Here is a 12237-nt window from a genome sequence, read left to right on the forward strand (position 1 = left end):
TTTTTTAATCAAATGCATAAGCCACTCCAATCTGGAAAGCACAAAAAGGTGAAGACTGTATTGAAACAAGCAAATAGGAAAGGATACAAACAAATGCATTAATAAAACAGTGACTTTTTTCTGTTCTTATGGATATAAGCTTCTCCAAGAGCAAAGATTTTGGAGAGTAAATGTGCTATCCAGGCATCCAACAATGAAATGTACCTTATGCTTTGCCTTTCTCTGTCTCTTTCCAGGGGAAACTGGATAGGAGAAGCACCTTACAAAATGGGGAGACCTTGCTCAGCCTGCCCACCTAGTTATGGAGGTACCTGCAGCAATAACATGTGTTACTCTGGACTCAGATCCAATAGAGTGAGCTGGTTCTGAACATGACAGATTCATGATGAGCTCTACAACATGTGGAGAACTTGGGAGTGGGACTCACAACTGAATATGGCAGAAGCTGCATGGCACAGCACACAGTGAATTCAAAAATAGAGGAACTGTTTATACACATGACATCCTAGGCTGCTTTCTCTTTCCCTTTCATTTGGATCTTCTCTCCTACACTGATAAAGCTTCAAGTACACTTCCATCATGACGTATGTACACACACACACACACACACAGAGAGAGAGAGAGAGAGAGAGAGAGAGAGAGGCCTGCAGTTTCCATAGTTTTGTACTAGAAAGAGATTTTTAAACTCCACTGCACTGCAGACCACTCTTCTGATTTGTGTATGTGTATGTTTGCATATGTTTTTAAATGATTCAGGCACCACAAGGAGGACTATTTGATAGGCTTTCAGTTTAAATCAAATCCTTCTCTGATGCTGTATCTACATATTCTTTGTAGGTAGGGGGGAAATCAACATGTTTTCAAATCAAAAGAAGTCATTGCTGAACCAGTGGCTAACTGTTCAGGCAGGGATTGTTTCTGAATGTTATTCTTGCATTTTCTGAACCACTTCTAAAACATGTGATGATCTCAAGGGCAAAATCTATCATCTCCAATTCAGTCATCTGGATCTTTTCATATTACTTGTTAAAACTGATTATGCCTCATTGTTACTATAGTCAAATATTTTTTCAGCTTTTTATTAATAGATGAATAATTTCTTTTTAATAAACAATGCACTGTATTAACCTAGTCAAATCTGATTCCTGAGTTTGTTCAAAGCTACATATCCTGCATATCCTGAGGGCTCTTTCTTCCAAAACAGTTTTCTGTTTATACCTTCTGGCAGAATCACATCTGAATTTGCACAAAGCAGATTCCCATATGTTCCATCAAAATGTCTCATGTCAACCAAGAATTCCTCTCTGATTATTCTGTATGTGTACTGGCCCTGTATTGTATAAAGAATCATTTTTTTTCTGTGGACATGCTGCAAAATCTCCAGGCCAGTTCTCCTTGTTCACCCAATTTGGGGAGGGTGGGAGGGATTGTGCAAGAGCTTTCTTCCAAAAGTGCTCTGTCTATAAAAGTTTAGAGTAAGTTTTGAGTCTGAGTTTATAATACATACCTGTGCCCAACCCATGAACATTGTTTTAATATTTTAATATTTCTTTGGCCAATGAATTATAGTCAACTTAGAGTCCTAGGACTGGAGAAAGTGGTGACTTTTTGGACTGTAATATACTCACTGGAGTTAGGGACCTTTCTATTCATCCTAACTAAAGCTCCATTGCATCCACCTAATGATGCATCATCTAATAAGCAAACATTTACATAAATAAATGTTAGAAAGTAATACAATTGTCCTGCAGTGAGCATCAGTATGGGGCTTTCAGGATGAGCTCCCAAATTTTCAAAATATTTGATAGTGTATGCCTTCAGGTCATTTCTGACTTATGTCAATCCTATAAGAAACCTATTATGGGGTCAGTGGAGACCAGAGTTCTAACCCCCCCCTCAGCCATGGGAACCCACTGGATGACTCTGGGCAAGTCACACTGTCTCAGCCTCAGAAGAAGGCAAGGGCAAACCCATTCTGAACAAAGGCTGCCAAGAAAATTTCATGACAGGTTCACCTTAGTTAGAAATGACTTGAAGGTGCATAGCAACAATAGTAATTTGGTTGCTATTACTTAATATTCAACAAATGTTTGTCTCCAGTACTTATTATTCATAATTAAACCACCTCTGTGAACAGGAACTCTTTTTAGTTCAGGGGTAAGAAATGTATGGCTGCCAGGCTGCATACGGTCTTGGAGGGGGGGCAGTCCTAATCAGTTCTTGACTCCCCAGTTTTTAGAGAGTGTGGTTTAACCCCTAAATGCCAACCCACAATATCCATGTACCCTGAAAGCTCCTTCAGACTATCCAATACTTCCAGGCAATGTTGGGTATTTTGGGATTTCCTGCATTGCAGTGGTAGTTTCTGCTCTTGCATTCAGTCACCCATTAAATACACCAGGTTTCTGGTCCTGGTATATTGTTGGTTATAGTGCTACCTCACCCGATTGGCATGTTTATTTTCAACCACACTTTTCTCTCCCTTGAGGTGCAGTTAACCTATTGTGTGGACATGTTTTCCCAGCTTCCCTGGCATTCTGTCTATGAATTCAGTAACTCCCCTTATATGTTCATCTTCCAGTATTCACATCCCTTATTTCATACAGTATTTCTGTTTCTAATTTTCCATTAGAGTTTTGCTAAAGTCATGGTGCTCTAGGGATATAAGGCTACATCAGTTCTACTTTAGCACTATAACTTCAGAAATAAAGGGTGGGGAAAAAATTCATTCTCTTAATCAGAAAAGCAATGAGGAAACAGTGGTCAGTGGGAAACCACTGTAGTAAAAGCGTGCCCCCATTCAAAGTGTCATCTGCCTTGGTCCAGGCCTTGGAGGTAGAGAGGAACTGCTGGACCTCTTACCCTTTCCCTCCACCACTCCCTTCTCCTTCTGTGTCATGTCTTTTTACATTGTAAGCCTGAGGGCAGGGAACCGTCTACTTAAAAAGATTGTATGTACAGCGCTGTGTAAATTTACAGCGCTTCATAAATAAAGGTTAATAATAATAAAATAATAATCAGTAGGAATGCCCCAAAATACAGAGGAACAGACTGAGAAAATGGGTACATGTAACACTTACAGTGGCCAGTAACAGAGACTTCTGGGATGGCTGGCATCCTGCAGTGAGAATACATTACTGTTGTTGGTACAAAAAATTCATGGGGGAAATACTGGAATAGTAATGGTATCATATAGTTATGAAAAATATTCCCATATCCTGACAAGTCTGGAGCAGCCCCCTAAAACACACAAAATCATGTGTAAAAATGACCAGAAGTGACTGCCATTGATTTCCACTCACTGAAAATTTCACTTTGAGTTGGGCAATATAACCCACACAGGATCCAAAGGTACTGAAAATGGGCCTCCAACACTCACCAATGCCCACCCATGATTTAGTGTAATGGAAGCCATTGATAGATCTCCCTTCCAGAACATCTTTGTCTAGGAATAAGCCTAAAAAAGAATACAGTGGCCCCTTGGTATCTGTTGGTTGGTTCCAGGATCCTCTGTGGATAACAAAATCACTTAATCTATAGGACAATTTCTTTCTTTGTTTTAATACATTTTATGTCACTCCTTCTTCCAAAGACCTTAGGGTGGCATGCAAGACAACTTCTCCATTTTGTTCTCACAAAAACTTAGTGAGGTAGGTGAGAATGACAAATTTAATCCTAGTGCCATCCAGTGAGCTTTAGAGAAGTGAAAATTTAAACTTGGGTGTCCTGCATTCAAATCCAATACTCTTATAATTTCTTTTAAGCATTTTTACTACATTCTTTATCCATAGAATTTCCCAGGGTGCCTGACAAAGGATCAGTAAAAACAATAACAAATCATTAAAACAGTACAAAGTCCATGCAGGCTTTAGCCAGCCAATCCAAAGAAGCAGTGATGTGTTGTCACAACTGTGGCTGATGCTTTTTTCAAGCAGTTGGTTCGAATCACCTCTATGAGAGGGAGCAAAAACACCACTATATTACATTGTACAGCTTGGAAAAACTGGCCCTCAACCCCATCTTAAAGATCAAGCCAGTTGCTCTGAGGGATGGAGATCCGTGATGCTGGTGAACAAGGCACTGAAGGATGATGCATCCAGTCCCCCCCCCCCACCTGCGAACAGTGGTATAGGAACTATAGTCTAAAAAAGTAACATTTCTGAGTTTCTGTTATGTTTATTGATAGTTAGCAATGAACTTTAGCTATCCAAATCTGTCTTTGGCTGGGAATTGTGGCTCAAAAAGTAACTTTTCTAGATTGTGTTGCAACTGTTTTGGAAAGTACTGTATGTCATGAACTATATTTTATCAGTTTGATGCCAGCATCCCATTCCATTTTAGTGCTACTATTGTTTTGATTTGATTTTAGAGGATTTCATTTGTATATTTGTTTTTATGTAAAATTGCCCTGGAAGCATGGCTGAAAGTAGACTCTAAATGTTGAAAACAATGGATTTCAAATGTGCATGTCTGTGTGTGCATGCATGCATGTGTGTATGAGCCGCTTCCCTGCATACATGCATACATGCGCGCGCACACACACACACATATTAGCCCTCAGCTATGCATATTCACATCTGCTCAAATCCAGATGTATTAACACGGTATATGTACAGTAACACTAACGAACAGACAACCATCTATGCTTTTCCATAAAAATAAATGTACACCTGGGTGTATATGCAGAGCACATCAACAAGGATGGTGAGAGGGGCCTCATGCATTTGCACACACAGACACAACGCCTTTGTTCTCTGTGTTTGTTCAGCACAGGCAATAAAATGTCCCATGTCTAAGCAGCTGTGAAACTGACCTGGTTCACACCTCCCAACTGGCGGTTTTCTAAGTCTGCCTTGCTCTGGGGTTCTCATTCCCTTTAGCTTGTGCTTCAGGAAGAATAAGAAGAAAAGCAAATCTGTGGCAATGCGGGTCACTCCAGGCCTGAAACCAGGTGTCAGTGGAAGTCCTAAAAGTGTGCCATAAAGTCATGTTTGAGTTTCAAGCTTGGGAACAGTTACTATAGCTACCGTGGCAGACGGCACCTTGCAAGTTGGTTTCCATACGAGTTTGGTTACTATTTAACATCTCCACCCACATTAGGCCTGATTAAGCGAATCAATAAGATAACAGGCGAAGCAGGTTTCCTCACCCTCCCTCCTTCCTTCCTTCCCTCCGCTTCTTTTCTTGTTATTTTACACTTTCTCCATTTTCTCTAGAATAACGATAATGAGAAATGGTCAATGTAATCACACAGCTAAGCGCTAAGATGGAAGCTCCATTTGGTGAGTACACCAGTTACTATCCTCCTCTTTTTGCTGCTGATGAGAAAGAATAAAGGAGAAGGTAAGAGATTGTGGGCAGGACACATCTAAGGAGGGTATAACCGTCATGCTCATGAGGGTTGGATCTGAGAGGCATGGAGACCTTTATGCCTTGGTCCAAAATGCATTTCTAGGCTTTACATGTGGAGGATTTCAACATAAGGATAGATCTCCCTTATCTAAAATGCTTGGGGCCAGATGAATTTTGTGTTTTTTTGTATTTTGGTATATTGTATTTGCATATAATTACATACGGATACATCTTGAAGATGGAACCCAAGTCTGAACACAAAATGCATGTATGTTTCATATACACATACACATTGCCTGAAGGCAATTTTATACAATATTTTAAATAATTTAGTGCATCAAACAAAGTTTGTGTACGTTGAACCATAAGAAAACAAAGGCATCACTATCTCAGCCACCCATGTTAAATGTTTTGGTTTTTCAAGTATTTTGGATTTTGGAATTCTGGATGAGGGTGACTCATCCTGTACTTTGCTTTCTCCTAGTTTGTTGAAGAGACAAGGGTTACTTCTATTGACCTAAATAAGAGTGAACCTTATGAAACAATGAGCCAAAGTTATCCCTCCTTCTTTAATTCTATGTGAGAAAAGCTTGCAAAACAAAATGTAATTATTACAAGTGGCCAGTGTGGACTTTCCAATCTCAAAGTAGATTCTTGAATCCTGTTGGTTAATTCCAAATCGAGTAGGTCCTCTCAATGAACTTCTGAATGATGTATTAGCATGTAAGTCAATATAATGAACCCAGCCTTTCTGCGTTTTGTGTGGCCCAACTGGAGACTGACAGAATCAAGCTTTTAAGGGAGATGTTTATGTTGGTATTAAACATGACTGAGACATAGTTTTGTCCCAAAGTTTATAAAGAGGCTGAATATACAGTCAAGCAAAAAAGATTTTATGTGACACATGTTTAGTTCATTCTGTACAATGTAAAAGTATCAATTGAGGATTACTTTAAATCCTATTTTCATGTTACATTATGCGGTCAGATACTTACAATGATATGCCTTGTACCATTATTGATTTATCTGAGAATAGATTTTGCTTCTCAGCAGGGTATTTGTAAAGAATTTCTGACCATGTATTCATTCTTCCATTCAAAAGGTGTTTGAGTGTATGCTAAATACACTAAATACAACCCTGACATTAAAATTGTACTGGAAATAATTTTTCTTTTTAAAAAAGAGGAAATAAATATAGAGCTACAAATACATTTAAGCACAACATCCTGCCCACCACCAGAAAATTCCTGGATCAAAAACAAAAGCATCTACACCTCTTCTCAAAATATGGGAAAATTGGTTTTGACAACACAACTGATCTGGGATTGCAAAGGCTATATATTTGGAAATTGTTTTTATTTTTGGTTTATAATAACTTGCAGAAGGCTTTGAAACAATCAATTCACTGATTAAATAGTGTGTGTCCATTTGTCTTGATGGAGTGTCCAAAAACCAGGAGAGTATGTCCATTTGAACCTACAATTTTTACTTTAAAATTACTTGCTTTGGGGTAAATATTCATTGAGTGCCCTGTAAATAACTGGCTGAAGTAGCATTAAGTATTTTCCGGGTACCAGCAGATGTTATATTTTCAGTTCCATTTCATGGATGCTGTCTGGCTTCTTCTATATCTGCATATATAGAAAATAGGTTGTGAACAAGGAGAATTGATAAACATCCTTTTGTCTCATACTTCCTGTGCCATGTGCGCTTAAACTGGAAGAGCATTTTCCAACATCAAAGAACAACTGGGCTTGAAGTGAATACCACTGCACATGCATAATATATTCCTCCAATATGTTTGTTTCACTCTCATTCACTTTCTCTTTCTCTCTCCATCTTCCTGTGTTCACCTGGTTTCAAAGTGACTGGAACAATTTAGACTGCAAGCTCATTGGGGCATAGACTTTCTACTGCTTATTTGTGTAAGGACTTCATGGTTGAAAAGAAGTCTGTAGATTTTGGGAAAGTTACTTTTCTGGACTGCAGTTCTCAGACTCCCGAGCTAGTCTTGGTCGGACGTCATGCAGTCTGGGAAATTCTGGGAGCTGTAGTCCTCAGCAGTAACATTTCCAAACTATGTTCAGAATCACTTAGATGGACAGCTTGTTAGCTTGTGAAGCCTGATGGCTTGCCTGGTGCTTGACCCCAATGATACTTAGTATTCTGTAATATCCTATATATATCCTGATTCCGCTACAGAAGTAATAATTGCAATAAAACAGTGGGAGTGCAAATGCCGCTCCTATTGAGTAAACAGCAACAGCTTTTATTTAAAACAAGGATGGATGGTGAAAACAGCCAGTTTCCTTTCATAATATCTTCTGAATTTTTTAAACCTGAAGTTCTTTCCTCCCCAGCTATAGATAAATTTTTGAATGTTGGTACATTCTTTAAAAAGAAACTGAAATGAAATTCTCCATTCACTGTGGCTAAATCCAAAAGATACAGCTATTTCTAGTATGGAATTGCACCTGTTTGTCAAGCTGCTATAAAAAAACAACAACAGGTAATTGAGCAATAACATAACTGGGTGCTTCAAACCCAAACTTTTAAGAGCTAAACACTCCAAACCTTGGACAAATCTATCAGTTTTTCTTTTTCATTCTTTTTTTTAAAAAATAATTTCTTTACAAAGTGAACTTGAAAAGAAGTTGCTAATTTTATTTAATTCTTATTTTTAAAACCCAGATAGATATGAAACTGTCACTCATGCCTACTTCAAAGCAAGGCCATGCATTTAACAACAGAAGCTACTTTCTGTCTTTTTCTAATAGTATGCTACAAATTAGGATTTTCTTGTATAATGGACAGTGCAAAAGCAGCTTACCTTTCATTTCAGAACAATATTGTTTTTCTGAACATTCAGCAGGGACCAGTGTACTATTTTGTTTCTTTTTGTTGTTGTTCCCCAACTGTATAGTATTAATTCCTATGTGTGGTATGTACTATCCTTTTCCTTGGCTTTAGGGAATGAATATAAAAGTGCTACCATATAGCCATTACATTCTAGGAGTCTCATTTTGCTTCACTCTCTCTCTCTCTGTTAGTTTCTGAGATTTCAGAATTCATGTTGCTGTTGTTACAGTGGAAAGAAGGGAGAAACCGTAAGTTTAATAGTAGGAGTTTAAGCAAGTTCCAGATATTCAATTCACAACAAAATGTTAAAAGAGTCCAAGAGCAGCTTCAAATTATTATCCAGCGTAGTGTAGTGGTTTGAGTTTTGGACTACAACTCTGGAAACCAGGGTTTGATTCCCAGTTTGGCCATGAAACCCATGGAGTAAATCACAAGCTTTCAGCCTCAGGGGAAGGCAATTTGTAAAGCTCTTCTGAACAAATATTGACAAGAAAACCCCATAGGGTCTTAGGGTCCTCTTGTCAGAAACACCTTGAAGACAAACAACAATAACAACAACAACAACAACAACAAAATACTGTATGTATTTATTATTATTTATTTGAAGTGTAATTATCTTAATCTGAATACATTCCCAGAGAGGCTTACATAAGACCAGTGAAAACAAAACCATCCCTGTATATAGACTTAACAGTCTAAAAGAAACTGAAACAAATGAAAAGTTGATGATGAGGGAAGAAGAGAACAAGTGAATTCTTGAAGTTACTCTAGTTCATAAAATTACATAGTATTTTGTTTCATAGTCAGTTGAAATGGAAACATGTTGGTAATTCCATTTTTACCCTCAGGACCTTGAGTTAGTATTCATGGTTCTTTCTTCTACTCAGTTTTTCTCACAATTACCCTGTAAGGCCAGTAGTGTTGACCCATAATGACTAACCAACAATGATCCAAGTGAGCTTTGTGCTGAGTATTTAAACCTTGGTCTTCCAAGTCCGAGACCAATTTTAATCATAGTGGTCTTTAAAAAAATTAAAGATGCTTTCATATGGAGGTATACACTGTGAATGTATGTGCAAGTATACACTGTATACACTCCATGTATATGTACACCTCTGAGTATTCCTTGCCTAGGAAAACCCTATGAAATTCATGGGGTCACCATAGGTCAACAAGCAACTTGAATATGTGTGCAGACACTCTTCTTGTTGAAACTTTTAAAGCCCTACACAACTGTTCTATCTTTCAGCCATATTTCTCTTTAATGGCCTGCTCAGAATTTTTATTGTAGGAACTTTAGACTTCTTACTAAGCCAAGAGTTTTCTCTTTGGCTCTGACTGCTTCATTCTTTTTTACTTGATGCTCCATATTCCTGGAATTGTCTCCCTGAATGTTTGCAGACTGTTGCTTCCTTCCTTGTCTTTAAATTTCAAAACCCTTCTCATTTTGCAAAGCTTTAGAATTGTATTGTATTAATTTTATATTTGTATTACTCCTTCTTTCCCATATGTAGGTAGGTATGCAGGTAAACAGACAGACAGACAGATAGATATAACATCTTTGGTAGGGCTGTCTTTGTTGTTTTATTCTGTGATGTACCATGTACACTGATGGCATTATGTAATAATAATAATAACAATAATATCAGCTACCATGGTTGCATCTTATGAAATCCTGGGACTTGTAGCTTGGTGAGGTATTAGTGCTTTTTGGCTGAGAATTCTTAATACCCCCCCCCCAAAAAAAACCCTGCAAATCCAAAGATTCTATGGGATGTTAGCATGGCAGTTGAGGTAGAACCATAGCACTATAACTGTAGTCTGAAAGGGCCCCAGATCTGTCTGCTGGATTCAGGAAAAAATGACTTGACATCCTAGCAGCCAGCTACATCTCTTTGCCATCTATTTCAAAGGATTAAACAAAGTGAGCACTCTCTCTGTTTCTTCCCCAAACTCTTCTTGTTTAAATGCTGGTCATGAGAAAAACCTGCCAAGTCTAGCTGTGTCTGGACCTGGAGAAGGAAAAAGCAGAGAGAGGACAGGATGATGTTCCAAGAGCAAAGGCAGAAGAGCTGAATGTTGGCAGAAGGAGAACAGTCCTCCTATACAGATAGGCTACAATGTTATCCAAACATTAGATGAAGGATGGCAGAGCATGGACTCAGGGCATCCAAAAGGCCTACTGCCAAGGGCTGTCTGGAAAAAGATTGTGGAAGATCTATGTTTTGCATGAGCTAATGTCAGACTGAACTCTTTAAAAGAGTATTTGAGGAGAGATATGTCTGAACAGTACCAGGAAAAGCATTAATTAGCCTAGAAAATAAGAAAGAAAGAAAGAAAGAAAGAAAGAAAGAAAGAAAGAAAGAATCACAACTAGCTCATAAATAATAAAATAAATGGCACCCCACTTTAAAACCTGAACCTCATTGGAGGAAGAGACTGCAGCTCAGGAGCAAAGTGTAGACTTACCCATGTTCAGTCCCTGAATCTGTAATGAAAATTTTCTCAAGTAGCCTGGAGATTCAGTGAAGATCAGAGGAGACAATAATATTGCTGTAGATATATGTCCCTTCTTTTTATCACGCTTAACTCACCCAATCTCATATGACCATGCAATGATAGCAGGGATCTCCAGGGAGGGCTAGGAAAGAATCCTAGCTGAAATCCTGGAGAGAAAGTGGATGATATGTTGGGGATTCCATTCCTTTCTCTAGTCTTGATATGCACTTCCAAGTTTAAGAGCAACTGACAAGCAAGGGAAATTGAACTGGTAGGTTTTCTGGGAAGCTTGTTGAGAATGAACTGGATTTTGAAACTGAGATCCTCTTGTCCAATTAAATCCAGGTGTGAAATCAAGTAAACAAGAGATTAGGGCTGCATCTACATTCAGCAATAACGCAGTTTTACACTCCATTAACTGTGATGGCTCAATGATATGGAATTCTGGGAATTGTAGTTTTGTGAGAAATTTAGTCAGAGAGCTCTGGTGCCACAACAAACTACAAATTCCAGGATTCCATAGGATGTAGTGTCAAACTGCATTAACCCTGCAATATAGATGCAGCCCAGCATTTTCCTATCAAATTAGTGAGATTTACAGTCCAATTTGCAATCTTGTTTCACAGAAAAATGTTTACTTGCAATCTCCTTGCGCAGAACAGCAGGCACTCTTTTGTTAAAAAAAGTAATTTTTAAAAATGGTCTCACACAAAACAGTGCACTAAAGTGGAACTGACTAAAATCAGTTAAATTATGAATTAAGTTGAACATTTGCTACCAAAAAAGGGCAACTTAATTAAATTTATCTTTTAAACAAAGCGTTCGACTTAAGTTGAAATTTCAGTGCAAACGATTCTCTGGACTGAGTTATTAAGCTAGCAGTTAGTTAAATGACCCACAGTGTATGAGGAATTACAATGTTTAGCTCCAATGTTTACTTCCAAGGCAACTTGGAAAGAGGTGATGCCTTTGCAGTGAGATGGTTCTCCTGTGTTGCAAACTAAACATCTCATAGAATTTTTCACAAATTAAATGTCAATTTAACTCTTTAACACAACACACACACAGAGAGACATCTTTGTTGAAAAATATCATTGCTAGGAGCTGCATAGGCAACTTGCCTGCCATAAAATATTGGGAATTAGGAGTGATGGTTTATACAATAAAAATAATATTGCTAAGTTGTGGTGATCTCATACACAGATCTCAAATAATACTGGAAGGAAAGCAAGCATGAGTGAAGCCCGTCCAAGGTTGTTTCTGTGAAAGAATCTGGTTGTAACAACAAAGAAGAGGGCAGTATGGAGTTTGCTGCCCCCTGTATCCACAGATTCTTTATCCATGGGTTCAACCATCCACGGATTCAAAATATTCAATAAATAAATGAATAAATCCAAAAACAAATGTCGGTTTGCCATTTTATATAACAGACACCATTTTACTATGCCAGTGTACTGAATGGGACTTGGGCATCCACAGATTTTGGTATCCATGGGAGGTCGCGGAACCAAACTCCAATGGATACCA

General features: G+C 38.2%; 2 protein-coding genes and 1 long non-coding RNA gene across 3 annotated transcripts in view; 2 read left to right on the forward strand and 1 right to left on the reverse strand.

Moving 5' to 3' along the window:
- Positions 1-457, forward strand: part of R3HDML (R3H domain containing like) — a 27964-nt gene extending 27507 nt beyond the window's left edge. Inside the window, exon 5 of the mRNA XM_042461529.1 lies at positions 237-457. Coding sequence (XP_042317463.1) covers positions 237-369 — 133 coding nt within the window. The 3' untranslated portion in view covers positions 370-457. The remainder of the gene's footprint in view (positions 1-236) is intronic.
- LOC121927694 overlaps positions 1-12237 on the reverse strand; it is a 75613-nt gene that overhangs the window by 33421 nt on the left and 29955 nt on the right. The window lies entirely within an intron of this gene.
- Positions 5181-12237, forward strand: part of HNF4A (hepatocyte nuclear factor 4 alpha) — an 83689-nt gene continuing 76632 nt past the window's right edge. The window contains exon 1 of the mRNA XM_042461509.1: positions 5181-5282. Coding sequence (XP_042317443.1) covers positions 5234-5282 — 49 coding nt within the window. The 5' untranslated portion in view covers positions 5181-5233. The remainder of the gene's footprint in view (positions 5283-12237) is intronic.

Source organism: Sceloporus undulatus, chromosome 4 (genome assembly GCF_019175285.1).
Source record: "Sceloporus undulatus isolate JIND9_A2432 ecotype Alabama chromosome 4, SceUnd_v1.1, whole genome shotgun sequence".
NCBI classification, from domain to species: domain Eukaryota; kingdom Metazoa; phylum Chordata; class Lepidosauria; order Squamata; family Phrynosomatidae; genus Sceloporus; species Sceloporus undulatus.